This window comes from Cherax quadricarinatus, chromosome 30, assembly GCF_038502225.1.
Source record: "Cherax quadricarinatus isolate ZL_2023a chromosome 30, ASM3850222v1, whole genome shotgun sequence".
In the NCBI taxonomy this organism is placed as follows: Eukaryota; Metazoa; Arthropoda; class Malacostraca; order Decapoda; family Parastacidae; genus Cherax; species Cherax quadricarinatus.
Genome location: NC_091321.1, coordinates 1,356,974 through 1,383,874, shown reverse-complemented (window position 1 = coordinate 1,383,874; position 26,901 = coordinate 1,356,974). Strand labels below are relative to the sequence as shown.

Here is a 26,901-nt window from a genome sequence, read left to right as displayed (position 1 = left end):
TAGCAAAAACAGATGAACCCCAACTCCCACCAACAGAAACAGCAAACAGACTCAATGATTTCTTCTCCACTATAGGACAAAACCTTGCCAATAAAATCCCAAGCTCAGATACCCCACCAAATGACTACCTCACCGGCAACTACCCGAACACACTGTTCCTAGCTCCGACTAACCCATACGAAGTCTCCCTTATTATCAACGCACTAAAAAACAAGGCAGGAGATTTAAATACCTTACCACCCCTTATATACAAAAAAGTGTCACAAGTGCTATCACCAATCATTGCAACACTCTTTAACAAATCCATTGAATCCTCCACCTTCCCTACAGTACTCAAAATAGCAAGGGTCACCCCGATCCACAAAGGAGGAGACCAAACAGAGTTGAATAACTATAGGCCAATATCCAACTTACACCCTCTCTTAAAAATCTTCGAAAAATTAATTCATAAACGAATCTACTCCTACCTTATCTCCCAAAACATACTCAACCCCTGCCAATTTGGATTCAGGCCTAATAAAAATACTAATGATGCTATTATACACATGCTAGAACATATATACACTGCAATAGAGAAAAAAGAAGTCCCACTGGGGATCTTCATTGACTTACGTAAAGCTTTTGATACAGTTGACCATGACTTGCTCCACGTAAAATTGTCACACTATGGTATAAGAGGGCACTCCCTCAAGTCTTACCTCAGCAACAGAAGCCAATATGTGTACGCAAATGGGGCAAACTCTTCTGCACAACCAATTACAGTTGGTGTCCCACAGGGAAGTGTCCTTGGCCCTCTTCTCTTTCTCCTATACATAAATGACCTTCCAAATGCTTCGCAATTACTCAAACCCACACTATTTGCAGATGACACTACATACGTCTTCTCTCACCCGAGCCCAGTCACGCTAGCCAATACTGTAAATACCGAATTACAGAAAATATCTACCTGGATGAGGACTAACAAACTTACACTAAACATTGACAAAACCTACTTCATTCAGTTTGGTAACAGAGCTACAGATGTCCCTCTTAACATAATGATAAATGGATCACCTATCACAAAACTAACAGAGGGAAAATTCTTAGGAATCCACCTTGATAATAGACTCAAATTTCATACACATATACATCAAATTTCTAAGAAAATTTCCAAGACTGTAGGCATACTATCGAAGATACGGTACTATGTTCCACAGTCAGCCCTCCTGGCCCTATATCACTCTCTTATTTACCCCTATCTCACCTATGGAATTTGTGCATGGGGCTCAACAACAATTAACCATCTCAGACCACTAATTACCCAACAAAAGGCTGCAGTTAGAATGATAACAAATTCTCACTACAGGCAGCACACTCCACCAATATTCAATACACTAAACCTACTCACCATACAAAACATCCATACTTATTACTGCACCTATTACATACATAGAACACTTAACTCTGATATTAACCCTCCCCTCAAACATCTCCTTGCCAACCTCAACAGAACACATGACCATAACACAAGGCACAGATCACTCTTTGATGTTCCTCGTGTCCATCTCACACTATGCAAAAACTCAATGCACATAAAAGGCCCTAAAATCTGGAATTCATTACCTGTAAATATAAAAGAAACACTACCTGTTTATAAATTCAAGTCTCTTCTCAAAGATTACTTACTCACCCAAAACCAAATAAATACTGAATAACTGAACATTATAAATTGTATATCTTAAATGTTTCTCACAATTATATCACATAAATGTTAAACCTAAAACCCAATCTAACTTTATTATTTTTAAAATACACTACCTAACAGAATCACTACCTAACTGAATGCAACCATATGACCTGTCTTTGTAATACTCACTTGTGCTTTATAGTTATCTGTTTACATTAATGTTTTATCACAGATTTCATCATTGCTTAGTAGCAGCGCTGTATAGTCCTTGTGGCTTAGCGCTTCTTTTTGATTATAATAATAATAATAATCATTGCTTAGTTAATCTTAAGTTAATTTTAAGCCAGCCCGTAATGCTATGCATAGTATAAGTGGCTTTGGCATACTGCTCTTATCTGTATTTTTTTTTTTGTACCTCTGTATGTGTGCACAAATTGGAAATAAATAAATAAATAAATAAATAAATAAATGAAGCTACAGAAAGGGAGGAGAGTGATTACTTGTATAGCTAACATACATGTACCTATTTCTGTGATCGGATCCTCTCTTGAATGTTAATGTAAATAACTCAGTTTACCTTATTCTTAGTATATCTCCTTTTATTGTAACTGCTTTTCACATAGTTAAGTTACTTACATGTTATAACTTTTAAGGTCTAAATAATGAGTTATAACAAGGACCCAAAGGAAATAAGCCAGTGACTTTTTTCTGGGTTAACCTAGGTAATCTACAGATATGCTGTTACATATGATAATTTATGTAATTGTATTTATGTGTACCTGTACCTGAATAAACTTACTTAAGTTTACTGATACAAAACAATGCGGCTGCCACATGATGGTTCCAGACACGGGCTCTTCACGAGGGCGGCGATGAGGATACAAAGTTATCAGACAACGAAGATACTAACAAGTGTTGTTCTCTGTTTATGTCATTAGTGAATGTTGACAAGAAAACAATGTTATTAGCAAATAACTATATAATTGCCAGACAATTTTTTTCGGTGATGTCACAACCAAACGGCTTCTTTTCCTTGCCAAAATGTATTCCTTTTGGAGAATGTCAGTTCAACGCTATGTCACTAGCAGATACCCTGTTAGAAAATGTCTTTGCTTGACGATATCTCTTGCAAATAATGTTCTCAAAGATGTCCACTGGAGACGCCGCCCTTACTAGATGATGTCCTAGGCAAACGCCGTCCCATCTAATGGGTTTGAGAATTAAATGAGGGTGTGGTTCACGTAAGGGATAAGGTCGAAGGGTGAGGTGTGACACTGGTGGTAGCGTTCCTCACATCTGCTGGTCAGTTTACCATGTAACTCAGCCTCCAGGAAGACCTCGTACTCAGTTCCCTCGACAGTAGAGTCCGGTTGCCCTGCCACAGACGCTCTGTAGAAAAAATGGAAAGTTGGAGGTATGTTGGGAGAAGTGGAATACATGAGAAATCTAAAAATTGTAGCACAAACAATAAAATATATTTGCAAAGGTTAATTCATCAACATGCAAATGTTTCTACTTAGGTAAATTACAAGTCACACTCAAGTCACTTTCAGAATAGTTAAAATTTTCAGGTCACACCTAGTCACACTTTTAGCAATGTTCTCATCTTTCATTCCAGCCATTCTCCACGTAAATGCTCACGTAAGTAATCTGTTGATCATCTCTCCAGTGAGTCCCTGGTCGAAGGGAGCGTCTGCTACCTCACAGATCATCCTCAAAAGACAATTGTGGCCATCCATCCCTGCCCTGCCAAGAAACAATTCACACTGAAAGAGCAGAAGATATAAGAACTGTGGTTGTGATACAATGTAGCCTTAATAAAAGAAACCTAACTACAGTGTTACCTTGACTTATGAATTTAATTTGTTCCGTGACGGAGCTCGTAACTCAATTTGCTCGTATATCAAATAAATTTTCCTCATTGAAATTAATTGAAATACCATTAATCCGTGTCAGCCCCCCAAAAAACCACCCCAATTTTATTTCTTACGGGTTTTTAAATAAGAAAAATGTATTTATAAATAAAAAATATTGTATAAAACAAAAAAAAAACAAAAAACATAATAAAAGAATATAAAGAAATAAACTGGTTTATAAGACTGTGTTTACCTTGGAGATCAGACGACCTGGTTTAACGGAAGATACTGGCGGAGGTAGAGGGTGGGAAAGGTAGGCACCACCATCACTACTCCACCCACCACCTTCACTACTCCACCCACCACCATCACTACTCCACCCACCACCTTCACTACTCCACCCACCACCATCACTACTCCACCCACCACCTTCACTACTCCACCCACCACCATCACTACTCCACCCACCACCTTCACTACTCCACCCACCACCATCACTACTCCACCCACCACCTTCACTACTCCACCCACCACCATCACTACTCCACCCACCACCTTCACTACTCCACCCACCACCATCACTACTCCACCCACCACCTTCACTACTCCACCCACCACCATCACTACTCCACCCATCACTATCGCTACTCCACCCACTACTATGACTACTCCACCCACTACTATCACTACTCCACCCACTACTACACTCACTACTGTCACTACTCCACCCACTACTACACTCACTACTGTCACTACTCCACCCACTACTATCACTACTCCACCCACTACTATCAATATTCCACCCACGACTATCATTACTCCACCCACTACTATCAATACTCCACCCACTACTATCACTACTTCACCCACTACTATCAATACTCCACCCACTACTATCACTGCTCCACCCACTACTATCAATACTCCACCCACTACTATCACTACTCCACCCACTACTATCAATACTCCTCCCACTACTCCACCCACTACTATCAATACTCCACCCACTACTATCACTACTCCACCCACTACTATCAATACTCCACCCACTACTATCAATACTCCACCCACTATTATCACTACTCCACCCACTACTACACTCACTTCTATCACTGCTCCACCCACTACTACACTCACTGCTGTCACTACTCCACCCACTACTATCACTACTCCACCCACTACTATCAATATTCCACCCACGACTACCACTACTCCACCCGCTACTATCAATACTCCACCCACTACTATCACTACTCAACCCACTACTATCAATACTCCACCCACTACTATCACGACTTCACCCACTACTATCAATACTCCACCCACTACTATCACTGCTCCACCCACTACTATCAATGCTCCTCCCACTACTATCGCTACTCCACCCACTACTATCAATACTCCTCCCACTACTATCACTACACCCACTACTATCAATACTCCACCCACTACTATCAATACTCCACCCACTACTATCACTACTCCACCCATTACTATCACTACTCCACCCACTACTATCACTACTCCACCCACTACTATCACTACTCCACCCACTACTATCAATACTCCACCCACTACTATCAATACTCCACCCACTACTATCAATACTCCACCCACTACTATCACTAATCCACCCACTACTATCAATACTCCACCCACTACTATCAATACTCCACCCACTACTATCACTACTCCACCCACTACTATCACTACTCCACCCACTACTACACTCACTACTGTCACTACTCCACCCACTACTACACTCACTACTGTCACTACTATCACTACTCCACCCACTACTACACTCACTACTGTCACTACTATCACTACTCCACCCACTACTACACTCACTACTATCACTACTCCACCCACTACTATCACTACTCCACCCACTACTATCAATACTCCACCCACTACTATCACTACTCCACCCACTACTATCACTGCTCCACCCACTACTATCACTACTCCACCCACTACTATCAATACTCCACCCACTACTATCAATACTCCACCCACTACTATCACTACTCCACCCACTACTATCACTACTCCACCCACTACTATCACTACTCCACCCACTACTATCACTACTCCACCCACTACTATCAATACTCCACCCACTACTATCACTACTCCACCCACTACTATCACTACTCCACCCACTACTACACTCACTACTATCACTACTTCACCCACTACTACACTCACTACTGTCACTACTATCACTACTCCACCCACTACTATCAATACTCCACCCACTACTACACTCACTACTGTCACTACTCCACCCACTACTACACTCACTACTGTCACTACTCCACCCACTACTATCAATACTCCACTCACTACTATCAATACTCCACCCACTACTATCACTACTCCACCCACTACTATCACTACTCCACCCACTACTATCAATACTCCACCCACTACTATCACTACTCCACCCGCTACTATCACTACTCCACCCACTACTATCAATACTCCACCCACTACTATCAATACTCCACCCACTACTATCACTACGCCACCCGCTACTATCACTACTCCACCCACTACTATCACTACTCCACCCACTACTATCAATACTCCACCCACTACTATCACTACTCCACCCACTACTATCACTACTCCACCCACTACTATCAATACTTCACCCACTACTATCACTACTCCACGCACTACTATCACTACTTCACCCACTACTATCAATACTCCACCCACTACTATCACTACTCCACCCGCTACTATCAATACTCCACTCACTACTATCACTACTCCACCCGCTACTATCAATACTCCACCCACTACTATCACTACTCCACCCGCTACTATCAATACTCCACCCGCTATCACTACTCCACCCGCTACTATCACTATTCCACCCGCTACTATCACTATTCCACCCACTACTATCAATACTCCACCCGCTACTATCACTACTCCACCCGCTACTATCAATACTCCACCCGCTACTATCACTACTCCACCCGCTACTATCAATACTCCACTCACTACTATCACTACTCCACCCGCTACTATCAATACTCCACTCACTACTATCACTACTCCACCCGCTACTATCAATACTCCACCCACTACTATCACTACTCCACCCGCTACTATCAATACTCCACCCGCTACTATCACTACTCCACCCGCTACTATCACTACTCCACCCACTACTATCAATACTCCACCCGCTACTATCACTACTCCACCCGCTACTATCAATACTCCACCCGCTACTATCAATACTCCACCAACTACTATCACTACTCCACCCACTACTATCACTACTTCACCCACTACTATCAATACTCCACCCACTACTATCACTACTCCACCCGCTACTATCACTACTCCACCCACTACTATCACTACTCCACCCACTACTATCACTACTACACCCACTACTATCAATACTCCACCCACTACTATCACTACTCCACCCGCTACTATCACTACTCCACCCAATACTATCACTACTCCACCCACTACTATCACTACTCCACCCAATACTATCACTACTCCACCCACTACTATCACTAGTCTACCCACTACTATCAAAACAAAAATTTAAAAATTAAAATTAAAATACTTTATTTCTCTATTGATATCACAATGTTAGAAAATATTATTGCTTCTGGTAAAATACTTATTACAAAGAAGGCCACTAGTATGCCTAGGTATTTCTGGCAGACTAATCTATTTATTGACACAGGTTATAAATCATACTGGTATTTAAGTCAGGTAGTTGTAGTGATGAACTAGATTTACAAAAGTGAGTTAGTCCAAAATATTTAAAAATTAACAATTAGTTTATCATCTTGGGATGATAGTTTTTATTAAAGTTGGTATAATGGAGTGTCTTACACAACCTTATGACTAACTTAAGAATTACGTAGCAGAAGTTTGATTTAAAATTTTATGTTGGCAGTCATTACTGTAAATTATGGGAAGTCACATATTAAATAAGTGTATTTTGTGTTGGATATGTGCAAGCTAGGTTTTTTTTATGTGGTTAGGTACCGGTGGTGTGTGTTAGGTACCGGTGGTGTGTGTTAGGTACCCGTGGGGTGTGTTAGGTACCCGTGGGGTGTGTTAGGTGCCGGTGGTGTGTGTTAGCTACCGGTGGAGTGTGTTAGGTACCGGTGGTGTGTGTTAGCTACCGGTGGAGTGTGTTAGGTACCGGTGGTGTGTGTTAGGTACCGGTGGTGTGTGTTAGGTACCCGTGGGGTGTGTTAGGTGCCGGTGGTGTGTGTTAGCTACCGGTGGAGTGTGTTAGGTACCGGTGGTGTGTGTTAGCTACTGGTGGAGTGTGTTAGGTACCGGTGGTGTGTGTTAGCTATCGGTGGTTGGTTAGCTACCGGTGGGGTGTGTTACCTACCGGTGGTGTGTGTTACCTACAGGTGGTGTGTGTTAGGTACCGGTGGTGTGTGTTAGGTACCGGTGGTGTGTGTTAGCTACCGGTGGGGTGTGTTAGCTACCTGTGGCGTGTGTTAGCTACCGGTGGGGTGTGTTAGGTACCGGTGGTGTGTGTGTTAGCTACCGGTGGTGTGTGTTAGCTACCGGTGGGGTGTGTTACCTACCGGTGGTGTGCTACCTACTGGTGGTGTGTGTTAGCTACCGGGGGGGGGTGTTAGGTACCGGTGGTGTGTGTTAGCTACTTGTGGTGTGTTAGCTACCGTTGGTGTGTGTTAGCTACCGGTGGTGTGTGTTAGCTACCGGTGGGTGTGTTAGGTACCGGTGGTGTGTGTTTGCTACTTGTGGTGTGTTAGCTACCGGTGGTGTGTGTTAGCTACCGGTGGTGTGTGTTAGCTACCGGTGGTGTGTGTTAGCTACCGGTGGTGTGTGTTATGTACCGGTGGTGTGTTAGCTACCGGTGGTGCGTGTTAACTACCGGAGGTGTGTGTGTTAGCTACCGGTGGGGTGTGTTACCTACCGGTGGTGTTTGTTAGCTATCGGTGGTGTGTGTTATCTACCGGTGGTGTGTGGTAGGTACTGGTGGTGTGTGTTAGCTATGGGTGGTGTGTTAGCTACCGGTGGTGTGTGTTAGGTACCGGTGGTGTGTGTTAGCTACCGGTGGTGTGTTTTAGCTACCGGTGGTGTTAGGTACCGGTGGGGTGTGTTAGGTACCGGTGGTGTGTGTTAGCTACCGGTGGTGTGTTAGGTACCAGTGGTGTGTGTTAGCCACCGGTGGTGTGTGTTAACTACCGTGGGGTGTGTTAGCTACCGATGGGGTGTGTTAGCTATCGGTGGGGTGTGTCATAGAGATGTTTGTGTCTGGTATTATGCCTATGGGTCCTGTCACAACTATCAAGAAAGTGTTTTAGTTCAGGGTTAATATTGGAATTTATGGTTCTGTAAATGTAGACTGCAGAGTAGTGTGGATGTTCTGAACTGTGAGTAAGTTTAGGTCTTTGAAGAGTCGGGGTGTGTGTTGCCTAGCATTGGATTGTGTGATAATTTTTACTGTGGCTTTTTGTTGGGTTATTATTGGCTTTAGGTGGGTAATTGCTGTTGATCCTCAACCACAATGACATATGTGAGGTAGGGATAGATGAGTGAATAGTACAGTGTGAGTAGGGTTGATTGTGGTACATAGTAATGTATCTTACAGAGTATCCCAATAGGTTTGGATACTTTTTTTGTTATGTGATGGATATGGGTGTTGAAATTCAGGGTGCTGTCAAGGTGTAGGCCCAGGAATTTGCCCTCATTATGCTTAGCAATAGGAGCACTGTCGATCTTAATGTTGAGTTGTGCATCACCTGCTCTGTTACCAAACAGAATATAGAAGATTTTGTCAGTGTTAAGTGTAAGCTTATTGGCAGTCATCCAGGTTGATATTTTCAGGAGCTCTTCGCTACCAGGAGGCCTGGTCACAGACCGGGCCGCGGGGGCGTTGACCCCCGGAACTCTCTCCAGGTAAACTCCAGGTAACAATGGTGTTGAGTGAGGCAAGATTTGGGTGGGAGATGACATAAGTCGTGTCGTCAGCAAAGAGAATTGGTTTCAGGTGTTGTGATACGTTGGGAAGATCACTGATGTATAAAAGGAATAGCAGGGTACCTAGGACACTTCCCTGAGGCACTCCAGTATCAAGTGGTCGTGATGATGAGGTTGTGTCCTTAATGGAGTCGTATTGATACCTGTTAGTAACGTAGGATTTGAAATATGTAAGTGCATGGCCTCCTATACCATAATGGTCAAGTTTGTGGAGTAGGATGCTGTGGTCTACTGTATCAAAAGCTTTCCTTAGGTCAATAAAGAGTCCTAATGGATATTCCTTATTTTCCAGTGCAGTGTAGAGCAGGTCTAGCATTTCTACAATTGCATCGCTTGTGCTTTTGTTTTTCCTGAATCCAAACTGGCAAGGGTTGAGTATGCTGTGTGCTGTTATAAACGAATATTGTCTCTTGTGCACGAGTTTCTCGAAGATTTTGGATAGTAACGGTAAGTTTGATATTGGCCTGTAGTTATTTACATCTGTGGGGTCATCGCCTTTGTGTATTGGTGTAACCCTTGCTGTCTTGAGTAGTATCGAGAAGGTGCTAGTTTCTAGGGATTTGTTAAAAAGTGCTGTCTGTGATTATTCCTGATTTAAGTGGAGCTAGTATATTGGTCCATATATGGTCAATTATGGTTGCAGTTGTCTCTGTCAGCCTAGTTGGTTTAGTTATAGATGGTATGAGAAGTGTGCAGTTCATATTGTTGATGAAATTTCTTACTGTCTGGTCATCTGTTAGGCCAAGGTTGATGTTGAAGTCTCCGGCTAAGAGTAGGTGGTGTTTTTTTTAGTTTATTGTTTATTATTAATGTCTTTAATTTATCACTAAAATTAGGGATGTTTGTATGTGGCATCCGGTAAATGGCACCGATTGTAATAGGAGTCAAGGTTTTTTGCAATTTGCAAAAAATATATTCTCCATATTCATCACTAAAGCAAGTGTTGTTATAACAAGATAGATGGTTAGAGTAATAGATTGCAATACCTCCCCAACTTAGTATGGTCTGCAGTTGTGAATTACTGTGTATCCCAGTAGTGAGTAGATGTCAATTGTGTCCCAGTTAAGCCAGGTTTCAGTGAGAATAATACAGGAGCAGGTTGTCTGTAGGGAATCAAAGAGTGCCAGGAGGTCATCACAGTGTTTGCTCAGGGACCTGATATTGAAGTTAAGAAGAGTAATATTTTTAGAAGTATTTAGGACAGTGCTGGCTTGTGATGCTGTGTAATAGTGGTAGTTACTTTCCATTAAACTTTGATTGTGTGTTGGATTATATAGATTTAGATCTGGGTCGACGTAATCATTCATCATTTAGATTAAGTGGTAATTCTTTTTATCATGTATAATGTGTTGAGTTCCGGTACTGGTATCTGTAATAAGGGAATATTTGTACAAGTGTATAACTAATGCCTGTTGGTCAGATAGAGTGTATAAACTAATAAACATAATGGACTTAGTCTTGACCATTGTATTAAGCTAGTATTAAGTATTAACTTAATAGTATTAACTAGATATAAGCTAATAGGATAAACTTATAATACAACGTAGTACCAGTCTATGACATGTAAACACACTAAAGCTAACTTAAGTTGTTGACAACAGATAGTAGAATAATAAATGCACAGTTCTAAATTAAGGACTATATGATTATAAGATGGTAAACAACAGTTATTTATAAACAATACTTTACACCTGGAAAATCCTAGAGGGACTAGTACCGAACTTGCACACGAAAATCACTAACAACGGAAGCAAAAGACTTGGCAGACGATGCAACATCTCCCCAATGAAAAGCAGGGGTGTCACTAGCACGTTAAGAGACAATACAATAAGTGTCAGGGGCCCGAGACTGTTCAACTGCCTCCCAGCATACATAAGGGGGATTACCAATAGACCCCTGGCAGTCTTCAAGCTGGCACTGGACAAGCACCTAAAGTCGGTACCTGACCAGCCGGGCTGTGGCTCGTACGTTGGATTGCGTGCAGCCAGCAGTAACAATCTGGTTGATCAGGCTCTGATCCACCAGGAGGCCTGGTCACCCGGGCCGCGGGGGCGTTGACCCCCGGAACTCTCTCCAGGTAACCTCCAGGTAGGCGGGTATATTCGGTACTACAGATATGAATAAACTAAATTGCAATACTAATACGTATAATATTTATAAACTGGGAAATAAGGGAAAAATAGAGTAACATTGTGATAAATGGATAATAAGATATTTATAAACTGCTTCAAAAGGGAATAACTGGTAATACAGACATTAATAAAAAGTAGAATTACTTATTAACTTTAATAACAGTTAAAAAGAAATTTATAAAAAACAAAAATATTTATAAATGGTAAAAGTAAGGCAGTATAGGTGAAAATAAGCGCAGTACACTACAGAATATAAGGTAATTAAAAATAATATATGGCTCTATAGAGTCTGGTAAAAGATAATTATAAGTATAAGTGAAAATATTAGTAATGTCTGAACAACTCTGACAATTTACTGCTGTCAGATAAAGAATTGGAGGTTTGATAACACTGCTGGTGGAAGGTGGGTACAAACTGCATTTTTATTCCGATTCAGTGAGGATAGAATCTCTTAGGATTTTTTTTTTAGCTCATGTTCAGTGGAGATAAAATATTTCTTTCCCGTTGATTCCTTTTTAATAGCAATTTTCCCATCCCTCGCAGAGCACTGATGGATTTTCCGGTCATGTTTCAGCTTTCACCGCAGTTATATTCTATCCGACCTTATCTGCCACATTCTTCAGAGTAGTTTAATAGTCTGTGAATAACTTGCTCTGTGTATAGTACTAATAATGTTTCTCTAACTCATAATCAAGACAAATAAGAGATATCGAACTCATTGCAATGACCTAGTCGGATTCATCACTCATGGACCAGTTATAAAATACACAGAAAAGTGAAATAAGAGTTTCAACCTGCAAATATATTAAATTTAAATTTATGCCAGTGTATATATATTTTTTTTATATTGATCTTCCCAATACATAAGCTTTCTGAGAATAAATGGAAACCAACAGGAACATCAGCAGTTATATGTGGTTGGTGTAGACAGAAGTTGAGACAGTAATGTGAAAGTTTGCCTAATGTTATGTAGTAATAACTATCAACAAGACAGTTCGCTTGTTGTGACCAACAAGACAGTTCGCTTGTTGTGACCATCAACAAGACAGTTCGCTTGTTGTGACCAACAAGACAGTTCGCTTGTTGTGACCATCAACAAGACAGTTCGCTTGTTGTGACCATCAACAAGACAGTTCGCTTGTTGTGACCATCAACAAGACAGTTCGCTTGTTGTGACCATCAACAAGACAGTTCGCTTGTTGTGACCAACAAGACAGGTTCCTCGTTGTGAGGAAGGTATGATGCATCATGATGTATAACAGACAAATCATCCTTCATGATGGATACTCTAGATAAACATGGTTCTTGCTCTAGCCTTCTTAAATGTCTTATAAACCAAAATAGCCACATAATGCAGCAGTAGTGTTTGGTTTAAAAATACGTTTCCCCTTTACACTTGAGAAGCTAACTGGTGAGCGCAAAACAAACACGAAAGCTGATAAATCAACTGTTCAAAGTACGTTTAATTTTGTTTGTCGGAAAAGCTGAATGAATGAGATAGTTTGTGCTGTTACGTGGTGGGTGGAGCTTTGTGGCAGAGAGGTGGGTGTGAAGGGTAGGTACACTGCCAGCAGCACACATTTGTACATCACGCTGTTGTGTGCCCCGTGTCATATCTGCTGCACTGTCTCTTGCTACATCTCTCCACCGACGCTGTCCTCACCCAGAACAGACCGCCCAAAGCCAAGTCTCATCTACTAATAATCCAATCAGTACTGAAAAAGCAGCTATGAGACTACACATATTTCTCGTGGCAGTGATAATATATCTGCCTCAGTCAACGGAAGCAACAGTAAAACAAGACACCGCCTTTTCTTATAGCACGCACGCAGGTCTGAGCTGGCTGCAGGGTCTTGTGTCAGGTTCCAAGCCTTCCTCACGCAAGAAACGAGTCGTCGGCGTTCCCGTCGGATCAAATATTGAGGTAAACACTTTCGCAGTATGGTGAGACACTTGTGCAACATTTGGGAATCTTTATTCTGGAGACGTTTCGCCCTACAGTGGCTTTTTCAGTCCAATGCAAAAAAAGATGGAAGATGAGGAGGAGTTTGAGGTAATCAGTCCCTCAGCCTGGAGTCGATGTGTTCAGTCCATCAATCTTGACTTGTGTTAAAATCGATGTTCTTATATGTAGGATATGTGTAGGATGTTCTTATATGTAGGATGTTATGTGTAGGATGTTGTGTAGGATGTTCTTATGTGTAGAATAACAAAAAAAGGCACAATACCGTGACTGGAACGATACACAAATAACCCGCACATAAAAGAGAGGAGCTTACGACGACGTTTCGGTCCGAGTTGGACCATTTACAAAGTGTAGGATGTTATGTGTAGCATGTTATGCGCAGGATATTCTATGTAGGATGCTATGTGTCGGTTGTTATGTGTAGGATGTTCTTGTGTAGGATGTTCTTGTGTAGAATGTTATGTGTAGGATGTTCTTGTGTAGGATGTTATGTGTAGGATGTTGTGTAGGATGTTATGTGTAGGATGTTGTGTAGGATGTTCTTATGTGTAGGATGTTCTTGTGTAGGATGTTATGTGTAGGATGTTCTTGTGTAGGATGTTCTTATGTGTAGGATGTTCTTGTGTAGGATGTTCTTATGTGAAGGATGTTCTTGTGTAGGATGTTATGTGTAGGATGTCCTTAAGTGTAGGATGTCCTTAAGTGTAGGATGTTATGTGTAAGATGTTGTGTAGGATGTTATGTGTAGGATGTTCTTGTGTAGGATGTTCTTGTGTAGGATGTTATGTGTAGGATGTTCTTGTGTAGGATGTTATGTGTAGGATGTTATGTGTAGGATGTTATGTGTAGGATGTTGTTATGTGTAGGATGTTATGTGTAGGATGTTATGTGTAGGATGTTATGTGTATGATGTTATGTGTAGGATGTTATGTGAAGGATGTTATGTGTAGGATGTTGTTATGTGTAGGATGTTATGTGTAGGATGTTATGTGTATGTTATGTGTAGGATGTTGTTGTGTAAGATGTTATGTGTAGGATGTTCTTGTGTAGGTTATGTGTAGGATGTTCTTATGTAGGATATTATGTGTAGGATGTTATGTGTAGGATGTTGTTATGTGTAGGATGTTATGTGTAGGATGTTATGTGTAGGATGTTATGTGTAGGATGTTATGTGTAGGATGTTATGTGTAGGATGTTATGTGTAGGTTGTTATGTGTAGGATGTTATGTGTAGGATGTTATGTGTAGGATGTTATGTGTAAGATGTTATGTGTAGGATGTTATGTGTAGGATGTTATGTGTAGGATGTTATGTGTAGGATGTTATGTGTAAGATGTTATGTGTAGGATGTTATGTGTAGGATGTTATGTGTAGGATGTTATGTGTAGGATGTTATGTGTAGGATGTTATGTGTAGGATGTTATGTGTAAGATGTTATGTGTAGGATGTTATGTGTAGGATGTTATGTGTAGGATGTTATGTGTAGGATGTTATGTGTAGGATGTTATGTGTAGGATGTTATGTGAAGGATATGTGTAGGATGTTATGTGTAGGATGTTATGTGTAGGATGTTATGTGTAGGATGTTATGTGAAGGATGTTATGTGTAGGGTGTTATGTGTAGGATGTTATGTGTAGGATGTTATGTGTAGGATGTTATGTGTAGGATGTTATGTGTAGGATGTTATGTGTAGGATATGTGTAGGATGTTATGTGTAGGATGTTATGTGTAGGATGTTATGTGTAGGATATGTGTAGGATGTTATGTGTAGGATGTTATGTGTAGGATGTTATGTGTAGGATGTTATGTGTAGGATATGTGTAGGATGTTATGTGTAGGATGTTATGTGTAGGATATGTGTAGGATGTTATGTGTAGGATGTTATGTGTAGGATGTTATGTGTAGGATGTTATGTGTAGGATGTTATGTGTAGGATGTTATGTGTAGGATGTTATGTGTAGGATGTTATGTGTAGGATGTTATGTGTAGGATGTTATGTGTAGGATGTTATGTGTAGGATGTGTCTTACTAATAAAAAGTTCGCCATTGTAATAGCTTTGTTTTTGGTGTCAAAATTAAAGGATATTATTATTATTTTTTCTTAAATAGTATTTTAAACTAATAAATTAATATTAAGAGACACATGACCTGATTATTGTTACTATCATAACCGAGCGCTAAACCCACAAGGGTCATACAGATACGTGACCTGAACAAAGTTTATTCTCTTAAGACGTTAACAGGGAAGGCAGAATACACTGTATTGCGGGAAAAAAGTGCCGGGAGCTGTGTTATGCTTTCCTTGTTAATGTTCTCACTGTCATACATCTTCCTCCCGCAGATAAAGTGGGCAATAAACTTCCCCTTCGACACCTTCACTTACTACAGCGGCAGGATCATGTTTGCTCTGCCAATCAAGGTGGCCTTCCCAAACTCCTTTATGACAGGCGGCCTCGGGAAGCGATCCGGTGACGCAGACAGTGATGAGTTGGAGTTCATGGAGTGTCCAGACCCCGAGCTAGACTGGCATAGCAAGTCGCGATGTGTCGCCCGGAAGGAACGTTTAACCCTCTACAAGCGACTGGAAGCAGTCTTCGATAAGTATGAAATTTTCCCGATGTTTTTTCCTAGTATATAAACTTGTACACATTCCTGAGAGCATTACTTAGTCTGCAGTCCACTGCAGCACAATGTATGTACCGCATTTGTTAGGAAAATGATAGGATGGATAATGAGAACCTTCAAAACTAGGGACGCCAAGCCCATGATTCTCTTCAACTTCTACTGCTGTACACTAACGGCCCCCTTCAAGGCTGGCGAAATTGTTGACCTGGAGAGTGTACAAATAACTTTCACGGCACACATAAGTACAATAAAGCACCTAAATTACTGGGAACGGTTGAAGTCCCTTGATTTGTATTCCCTGGAACGCAAGCGAGAGAGATACATGATAATATGTACCTGGAAAAACAGGGGCGCCAGGAGTACACTGAGAGACAACACAATAAGTGTACGGGGCCCAAGACTGTTCAACTGCCTCCCAGCATACATAAGGGGGATTACGAATAGACCCCTGGCTGTCTTCAAGAAGGCACTGGTCAGGCACCTAGTCAGTACCTGACCACCCGGGCTATGGTTCGTACGTCAGTTTGCGTGCGGCCAGCAGTAACAGCCTGGTTGATCAGACCCTGATCTATCACGAGGCCTGGTCTCAGAACGAGTAGCGGGGGCGTTGACCCTCGTAACCCTCTCCAGGTATACTCCAGGTATACCTGCACGATGTGATGAGGGCATAAGTTATGTGTTTACAACATAATTTATGTGTAACATGTACAAGGTGCAGAGCACATAAGTTATGTGATAAGATGGTATTATCTTGCAGCAAGTATCACCACTGCTACATCAGTCATACTGATATAAAGGTTGGAACTCTATCAGCAGTAATTATAACATTGTTCACTATACGTCAGTTGTTTTAATGGACACGGTCAACTGATAGTTTTACAGTAGATGCGTTTAGAGTCAAGTTTAAGATTATTAGAATAATGTATATATTTTTTTTTTAGTTTCGCTTAAAAACAGTTTCTCCCGTGAAGAAGATTTTGATATTTATGGGAAACGACTGAAACGGATGTTAAGTAACGCCTGAGGAAAGTGTCTGGTCCCAGGAGGGAAGAATAACTCTACGTGGATCGTGTGCCCTCCAACACTTCTCTTCAAGGAATTAAGAACAAATATTTTGTATTCATCTTCCCGCTATGACCGAGGTATAATAATAATTATCATAAGGTTCTTATTCCACACGTGTTGAGCAATAATAGCAGTACAGTTAAGGAAGCCGGATGGAGACGGCTGATACCTGGAGTTTGCCTGGAGAGAGTTCCGGGGGTCAACGCCCCCGCGGCCCGATCTGTGACCAGGCCTCATGGTGGATCCGAGCCTGATCAACCAGGCTGTTACTGCTGGCTGCACGCAATCCAACGTACGAGCCACAGCCCGGCTCGTCAGGTACCGACTTTAATTACATCCGTAATTATAAACCTCTGACCCGCTTGTTAACCCGTTCTAAGGAGAGAATCAAATTGAGCGTAGGTGTTACAACGTTGTTAGGAGACCACCTATGTTAGGAGACCACCTGTGTGGTCACTGGTGGTCTCATAATAACGTTGTAACACCTACGGTCAATGTGGGTCTCTCCTTAGCACGGTTTAACAAGCGGATCAGAGGATGATAATTACGGATCTCTTGCTATATAATGATATGTAAACTTAGGAGCTCAAGTCGAAGAGCATCAACTGCACACCAGATAAAGCGCAAAAGAAGTTGACATGTCGACACAGTTTGTTGTTTGACTGAGACATCGAGGGAAGCAGCATAACGCGTGCGTATGTGACGCTGAAAGATTACATCTAGGCCAGTTGAGTCATAAGCAAGTTTGTTATTTCCTACGAAGCAAAACAGTGCTTGGCTGGAGTGTACAGAATTGTGTTCAAGTCTCAAGACAACACAATATTTAATAGATGTGAGAATCAGCAACAGACTTCTGTGGGCGTAAGGGAAGAGTTGCTTGGGATTAGATAAGTTTTTCTTGCCACTGGAGAGGAAATTTACAAATTTCACACGAATCTTGAAGAGGGAATAATAAAGAGCTTTTCTTTAGCGTATCTTCAGTATTTGGTCAACAAATGTTGGTCGAGATTATATTGTACAATGTTGACATTCTAGTGATCACAAACTAATTAAAAAAATACAACATGAACTTTTTAAAAATTTGTTTTTAATATATTCAGTGAAAGGAAAGTACCAGATGTGATCTATCTTAAGTTTTATACATATTTTGATAAGGTTCCTCGTCAGAGATTTCTTTCAAGAGTAAATTCACGTTGTATTGACAGATATGTGCTAAACCATACCACGGACGGGATTTGAACCCGCGGTCAGAGAGTCTCAAAACTCCAGACCGTCGCGTCTGGAGTTTTGAGACTCTGACCGGGGGTTCAAATCCCGTCCGTGGTGTGGTTTGTTTACAATCGTGTCATTACGATTTCGTGAGTCATGTGCTAAAATCTCTCTCCATGTTGCTACGCTTTTAATGGTTATTTTTCCTGAATTTTCACATGAAGAGTAGCTGACGATCACAGAGCCAGGCAGATGTTGCACATGACACAGTTTTGCATGATCTCTGACTCTGGTGGAACGTTAGTTAAGTTACGTTAGGTAAAGTTCATCAGGAAACAGGACAAGTGGTACTTGACACAGGTCTTGGACGATGATCCGCCGTTAGAGCTTTTGCTCATCTGACCGAGACCTTCCGCTGGCTTACCGGTCCACCCCTTTAAAAATCATGGTTATAATTATAACCAACTGCTGATTCCTACTTGTACAGTATAATGTCATCAGTATATGGTGTTAGCTGAAATGCATTTCTGTGATATGGAGGAAGCAACCTTGACATACACAGAAACTGACTTCCAACTCGTATGTGTGTTAAGACTGAATACATTATGAAACGAAGTTTTTCTTAGTATAATGGAACAAATTATGAAACTTTTGACGTTTTTATGAACGTTACGATTTTTATGTTGCCTTAATTTCAGCATTCTGTAATTAGAATATTTTGTATAGTGTACAAAGATTTTGTTAGTTTTTGGTAATTAAAAACCTAAATTCTTTTAATGATTTTTGTCCATGTTTTCACACAACTAATCTGATTCTGTGAGGACAGAGTTGAGATGGACGGACGCAAGTGTCTCCTGAGAACCATCTGCGAAGTGGCTGAGGCGCCCTTCGACCAGGGTCTCTTCGGAGACTTGCTCAACACACTCCTGACGTGAGTACTGCAGAGGACGTAGCTGTGGATTGAAGCATGTTAGTGTTAGGGGGAATTTCACATTATTATTATTATTAAAGATTCGCCGGTATTCTCCCGGCCCGGGCCTTTTCCAAGTGGTTGCCCGGCGTTGACTCCCTGTTTAGGGAGTGTCTGAGACCTAAGTCTCCCATGGGAGGAGGCACAAGTACCTCCTCATCTTTAGGACCAACTGTACCCAGGCCTAGCTTCTCGTAGGGAGAAGCTAGACCCCTCTGGTCTGCCACCCTCGCCCCAAGGGGGCTAATGGGAATGACAGGATTATGAGCTGCAAGCTCGGGCTCAGGCACTTAACCTACCCTAGAAGGGCTGGGCATGGTGTCGATGAATTTCACATTGTGCACATCAGAATTACTTTGTGTGTAGTTACTTGTTTGAGTTTCCGTGTTGCTAGTTACATGCAATTACCTATTTGTAGCTGCAATATCAGTCTTTCTTTTGGTTTGCCATCGTCATATTTTAATTTATAAGAATTACTTTTAAACCTCAAAATAATTTTAGCACACGCATTCTCTTCCTAGAGCTTATTTCATTCGTCAAATAATCTATTTACAAATACGTAGTTCCTTGAATATATTTTATCTCGTTTTCCCGCTACTTCATAGTGTCCTCTTGTCCACGCAGCTCTTTGTACCAAAAGTATTTACATTTTCTCAGATTTTCAGGAAACCACTGCTGGTTATTATATCTCATATACTATTTTAATATTTTTTTTCGGCCTTAGTTTCTTCGTGGCAAATATTTCTTAGTTCCGGAATGGAAAATTTTTCTTGCACGTCTGAGATTTTTTCTCTTTGGGTTATGTGTCTCTGAGTGTGGAAATGACATGAGAGTTGCGCACCTTAACATACACAAGAATTAATAACTACATGTTTTGAAAGTTACATATTACTAGCAGTAACACATTGTCGCATGACGATAATTTTGTTGTTTATTGTTACTATAAGATCTTTCAATCAGGTGTTCTTACCACTTAACCCAAAATTTGTACATTAAGTGGAGCGTGTGTTTATCTACAATAACCTCCAGCACAATGTTACAATGAGAGTCATCAACATTCATGTTTCCCATCTGATTAGTTTTGTTTTTGTATTAAATCATTTTTTTTCCTTTAGCAAATGACTTAAAAACATGACTAGAACTGGCACAGCACTGCTGGTTCTGCACCTTGATCACACCTGATGGCACAGTCTATCACACAGCACTGCTGGTTCTGCACCTTGATCACACCTGATGGCACAGTCTATCACACAGCACTGCTGGTTCTGCACCTTGATCACACCAGATGGCACTGTCTATCACACAGCACTGCTGGTTCTGCACCTTGATCACACCTGATGGCACAGTCTATTACACAGCACTGCTGGTTCTGCACCTTGATCACACCTGATGGCACAGTCTATCACACAGCACTGCTGGTTCTGCACCTTGATCACACCTGATGGCACAATCTATCACACAGCACTGCTGGTTCTGCACCTTGATCACACCTGATGGCACAGTCTATCACACAGCACTGCTGGTTCTGCACCTTGATCACACCTGATGGCACAGTCTATCACACAGCACCAGCTGGTTCTGCACCTTGATCACACCTGATGGCACAGTCTATCACACAGCACCAGCTGGTTCTGCACCTTGATCACACCTGATGGCACAGTCTATCACACAGCACCAGCTGGTTCTGCACCTTGATCACACCTGATGGCACAGTCTATCACACAGCACTGCTGGTTCTGCACCTTGATCACACCTGATGGCACAGTCTATCACACAGCACTGCTGGTTCTGCACCTTGATCACACCTGATGGCACAGTCTATCACACAGCACTGCTGGTTCTGCACCTTGATCACACCTGATGGCACAGTCTATCACACAGCACTGCTGGTTCTGCACCTTGATAACATCTGATGGCACAGTCTATCACACAGCACTGCTGGTTCTGCACCTTGATAACACCTGATGGCACAGTCTATCACACAGCACTGCTGGTTCTGCACCTTGATAACACCTAATGGCACAGTCTATCACACAGCACTGCTGGTTCTGCACCTTGATAACACCTGATGGCACAGTCTATCACACAGCACCAGCTGGTTCTGCACCTTGATAACACCTGATGGCACAGTCTATCACACAGCACTGCTGGTTCTGCACCTTGATAACACCTGAAGGCACAATCTATCACACAGCACCAGTTGGTTCTGCACCTTGATCACACCTGATGGCACAGTCTATCACACAGCACTGCTGGTTCTGCACCTTGATCACACCTGATGGCACAATCTATCACACAGCACCAGCTGGTTCTGCACCTTGATAACACCTGATGGCACAGTCTATCACACAGCACCAGCTGGTTCTGCACCTTGATCACACCTGATGGCACAGTCTATCACACAGCACCAGCTGGTTCTGCACCTTGATAACACCTGATGGCACAGTCTATCACACAGCACCAGCTGGTTCTGCACCTTGATAGCACCTGATGGCACAGTCTATCACACAGCACTGCTGGTTCTGCACCTTGATAACACCTGATGGCACAATCTATCACACAGCACCAGTTGGTTCTGCACCTTGATCACACCTGATGGCACAGTCTATCACACAGCACTGCTGGTTCTGCACCTTGATCACACCTGATGGCACAATCTATCACACAGCACCAGCTGGTTCTGCACCTTGATAACACCTGATGGCACAGTCTATCACACAGCACCAGCTGGTTCTGCACCTTGATAGCACCTGATGGCACAGTCTATCACACAGCACTGCTGGTTCTGCACCTTGATAACACCTGATGGCACAATCTATCACACAGCACCAGTTGGTTCTGCACCTTGATCACACCTGATGGCACAGTCTATCACACAGCACTGCTGGTTCTGCACCTTGATCACACCTGATGGCACAGTCTATCACACAGCACTGCTGGTTCTGCACCTTGATAACACCTGATGGCACAGTCTATCACACAGCACCAGTTGGTTCTGCACCTTGATCACACCTGATGGCACAGTCTATCACACAGCACTGCTGGTTCTGCACCTTGATCACACCTGATGGCACAGTCTATCACACAGCACCAGCTGGTTCTGCACCTTGATCACACCTGATGGCACAGTCTCTCACACAGCACTGCTGGTTCTGCACCTTGATCACACCTGATGGCACAGTCTATCACACAGCACCAGCTGATTCTGCACCTTGATCACACCTGATGGCACAGTCTATCACACAGCACCAGCTGGTTCTGCACCTTGATAACACCTGATGGCACAGTCTATCACACAGCACTGCTGGTTCTGCACCTTGATAACACCTGATGGCACAGTCTATCACACAGCACTGCTGGTTCTGCACCTTGATAACACCTAATGGCACAGTCTATCACACAGCACTGCTGGTTCTGCACCTTGATAACACCTGATGGCACAGTCTATCACACAGCACTGCTGGTTCTGCACCTTGATAACACCTAATGGCACAGTCTATCACACAGCACTGCTGGTTCTGCACCTTGATAACACCTAATGGCACAGTCTATCACACAGCACTGCTGGTTCTGCACCTTGATAACACCTAATGGCACAGTCTATCACACAGCACTGCTGGTTCTGCACCTTGATAACACCTAATGGCACAGTCTATCACACAGCACTGCTGGTTCTGCACCTTGATAACACCTAATGGCACAGTCTATCACACAGCACTGCTGGTTCTGCACCTTGATAACACCTAATGGCACAGTCTATCACACAGCACTGCTGGTTCTGCACCTTGATAACACCTAATGGCACAGTCTATCACACAGCACTGCTGGTTCTGCACCTTGATAACACCTAATGGCACAGTCTATCACACAGCACTGCTGGTTCTGCACCTTGATAACACCTAATGGCACAGTCTATCACACAGCACTGCTGGTTCTGCACCTTGATAACACCTAATGGCACAGTCTATCACACAGCACTGCTGGTTCTGCACCTTGATAACACCTAATGGCACAGTCTATCACACAGCACTGCTGGTTCTGCACCTTGATAACACCTAATGGCACAGTCTATCACACAGCACTGCTGGTTTTGCACCTTGATAACACCTAATGGCACAGTCTATGACACAGCACCAGCTGGTTCTGCACCTTGATAACACTTATCACTCCTCTAGTCATATAAAGTCTTTCATTATTTTCATAGTATTTTCCTTTATTCCTTTTCTCCAAGTAATTTTTAATGAGGAAATCCATTCATTTTTTTTTAAATTTAAATAGCCACCTCATGCCTGCTTTTCCACTGTTACTTCTGACTCTCGTAATAACTTAATAGTGATGTAGGCTAGTGTTCACTTGAACACCAATTGTTTATCAGTTGTTACACCATTTTTTCATATATTTAAGCTACTTTTTTCTATTAGCTTCATAAACTGTTTTGTCACAAGCAAAACTATTCGAGGTCGAACTCTGTCGAGGAGAGACTTGTGAGCAAGTCTCCTAACACCTACTGTTCTTGGTATCTATCAGCTAATAGAAACCGAGGAACTAGTTAACTGTTGTGGATCGCAGTCCTGGGAAAGAACCTAAACGGAACTCCATAGAAATAAGCCAGAGAGCTAGGCTTTCTATGGTAACCCTGGGTTATAAACATTCAGGAATTATTAATCTAAATAAAGTTTTCTTCTTCTGGCCTTTGTTTCAAGGGCCCTTCTATACCACAATGCATTTTCATCCTTCAACTTTAATTTCTTCTTCATCTTCCTCTGAAATACTTTAACACATCATTCTTCTCCGCACTCCAGACCCTCGCTGGCTGGTCGACCAGACACTGTGGAGGAGAGGAAGGAGTATGACCACTTCCTGGAGGCTGAGTTACATGGTAAACTGAACGGCAGGTGTGAGGAGCGCTTCTACCAGTGTCACAACTCCGTCTTCGACCTCCTTCCATATGCTGTCCAAAACCTCTTATAGTTGTGAGCTTCTCTCTTCTACTGGAGCTCTTCTGGAACCACTGTTTGTCGGGAATGTTTTCTGATACTGTATTATCTCTCAGCGATACAAATTACTGTAGTACTATCGGAGTTGTTGAGCAAGAACATATTTTGGCAGAGGCAGCCTTTGGAAGGGAACCTCCAGCAGCTTCGTCGTTTGACAGCATCGTCACAACTATCTTTTTGTATAAAGTTACCATTGTTAATATAAACCTGTGATGTGTGCTATATAAACATGTGACGTGTGCCATATAAACATGTGACGTGTGCCATATAAACATGTGACGTGTGCCATATACACTGTACATTGATCTCATGATCATCAACATCACTCGTGTAATATTTCTTGTACTTTTATATTGTAACATATAAGTTAATGATAAATATTTGAAGATATCGAGTTTTTTTAATATATTCTTTATCCATGTGCCTGATTCATTTATGAATATATTTATTTGTCCATTTATTGTTAATTATTAGTATTTCAAAATTATTTATAAGAACGTTCAATATATCCAAATAATAGAAATGACAAAAAAATTATCTTTTATGATACTAGGCTTAAATAAATAAATTTTTCCGAAATGTTTGAAGCCTAATTAACACAATTTTTTTTAATATACAATTTTCGTACTAATTACAGGAAATTTAACTTTAAAGTAATTTCTTTAGAACTAAAAATTAGTGAAACATCTTACGTCAAGTATTTATGCAAATTTTCAATTGCATTTTCTCAAGAAAATTACTTGTGAAATCTGGAAAATTATTAAATTTTTATATACACCTAGAGCAGAGGTCTCCAACTTGCGGCCCGCGGGCCACCTGCGGCCCGAGGGTCACTTGCGGCCCGAGGGTCACATGCAGCCCGAGGGTCACCTGCAGCCCGAGGGTCACATGTGGCCCGAGGGCCACATGTGGCCCTTCTAGGAAATGGATGAGGTTCTCACATGAAATTATGAATTCACTTTTATACAGGTTCCACACTACAGTGTCAACAATAACAAAATATTACTGCTAATATTCATAAAAAATACAAAATGCGATCATCCCATAAACTTGGCTTTTCAAATTGGCCTATTGATACTTCAATATTGTGGAGGTAGAGCGCATCGGGACTCCACACACACGCTGACCACTGTGTAGTGCTGGAACTCCACACACACGCTGACCACTGTGTAGTGCTGGAACTCCACACACACGCTGACCACTGTGTAGTGCTGGAACTCCACACACACGCTGACCACTGTGTAGTATTGGAACTCCACACACACGCTGACCACTGTGTAGTGCTGGAACTCCACACACACGCTGACCACTGTGTAGTGCTGGAACTCCACACACACGCTGACCACTGTGTAGTGCTGGAACTCCACACACACGCTGACCACTGTGTAGTGCTGGAACTCCACACACACGCTGACCACTGTGTAGTGCTGGAACTCCACACACACGCTGACCACTGTGTAGTGCTGGAACTCCACACACACGCTGAACACTGTGTAGTGCTGGAACTCCACACACACGCTGACCACTGTGTAGTGCTGGAACTCCACACACACGCTGAACACTGTGTAGTGCTGGAACTCCACACACACGCTGACCACTGTGTAGTGCTGGAACTCCACACACACGCTGAACACTGTGTAGTGCTGGAACTCCACACACACGCTGAACACTGTGTAGTGCTGGAACTCCACACACACGCTGAACACTGTGTAGTGCTGGAACTCCACACACACGCTGAACACTGTGTAGTATTGGAACTCCACACACACGCTGAACACTGTGTAGTACTGGAACTCCACACACACACACACGCTGAACACTGTGTAGTACTGGAACTCCACACACACACACGCTGAACACTGTGTAGTACTGGAACTCCACACACACACACGCTGAACACTGTGTAGTACTGGAACTCCACACACACGCTGAACACTGTGTAGTGCTGGAACTCCACACACACGCTGAACACTGTGTAGTATTGGAACTCCACACACATGCTGAACACTGTGTAGTACTAGAACTCCACACACACACACGCTGAACACTGTGTAGTACTGGAACTCCACACACACACGCTGAACACTGTGTAGTACTGGAACTCCACACACTCGCTGAACACTGTGTAGCGCTGGAACTCCACACACACGCTGAACACTGTGTAGTGCTGGAACTCCACACACACGCTGAACACTGTGTAGTGCTGGAACTCCACACACACGCTGAACACTGTGTAGTAATGGAACTCCACACACACGCTGAACACTGTGTAGTACTGGAACTCCACACACACACGCTGAACACTGTGTAGTACTGGAACTCCACACACACGCTGAACACTGTGTAGTGCTGGAACTACACACACACGCTGAACACTGTGTAGTGCTGGAACTCCACACAC

General features: G+C 42.4%; 2 protein-coding genes across 2 annotated transcripts in view; one reads left to right on the top strand and one right to left on the bottom strand.

Moving 5' to 3' along the window:
* Positions 1-540: 540 nt before the first annotated feature.
* LOC128692598 (uncharacterized) overlaps positions 541-26,901 on the bottom strand; it is a 37,821-nt gene continuing 11,460 nt past the window's right edge. The window contains exons 3-4 of the mRNA XM_053781785.2: positions 3,308-3,412; positions 541-3,055 (exon numbers count right to left, since the gene is read on the bottom strand). Of these exons, the coding sequence (XP_053637760.2) occupies positions 2,887-3,055; positions 3,308-3,412 (274 nt within the window). The 3' untranslated portion in view covers positions 541-2,886. The remainder of the gene's footprint in view (positions 3,056-3,307; positions 3,413-26,901) is intronic.
* LOC128692600 (uncharacterized) lies at positions 13,232-24,970 on the top strand. Its single transcript, XM_053781786.2, has 4 exons — positions 13,232-13,593; positions 15,976-16,235; positions 19,360-19,464; positions 24,306-24,970. Exons 1-4 carry the CDS (start codon positions 13,399-13,401, stop codon positions 24,472-24,474), a joined length of 729 nt encoding a protein of 242 aa, XP_053637761.1. The 5' UTR covers positions 13,232-13,398; the 3' UTR covers positions 24,475-24,970.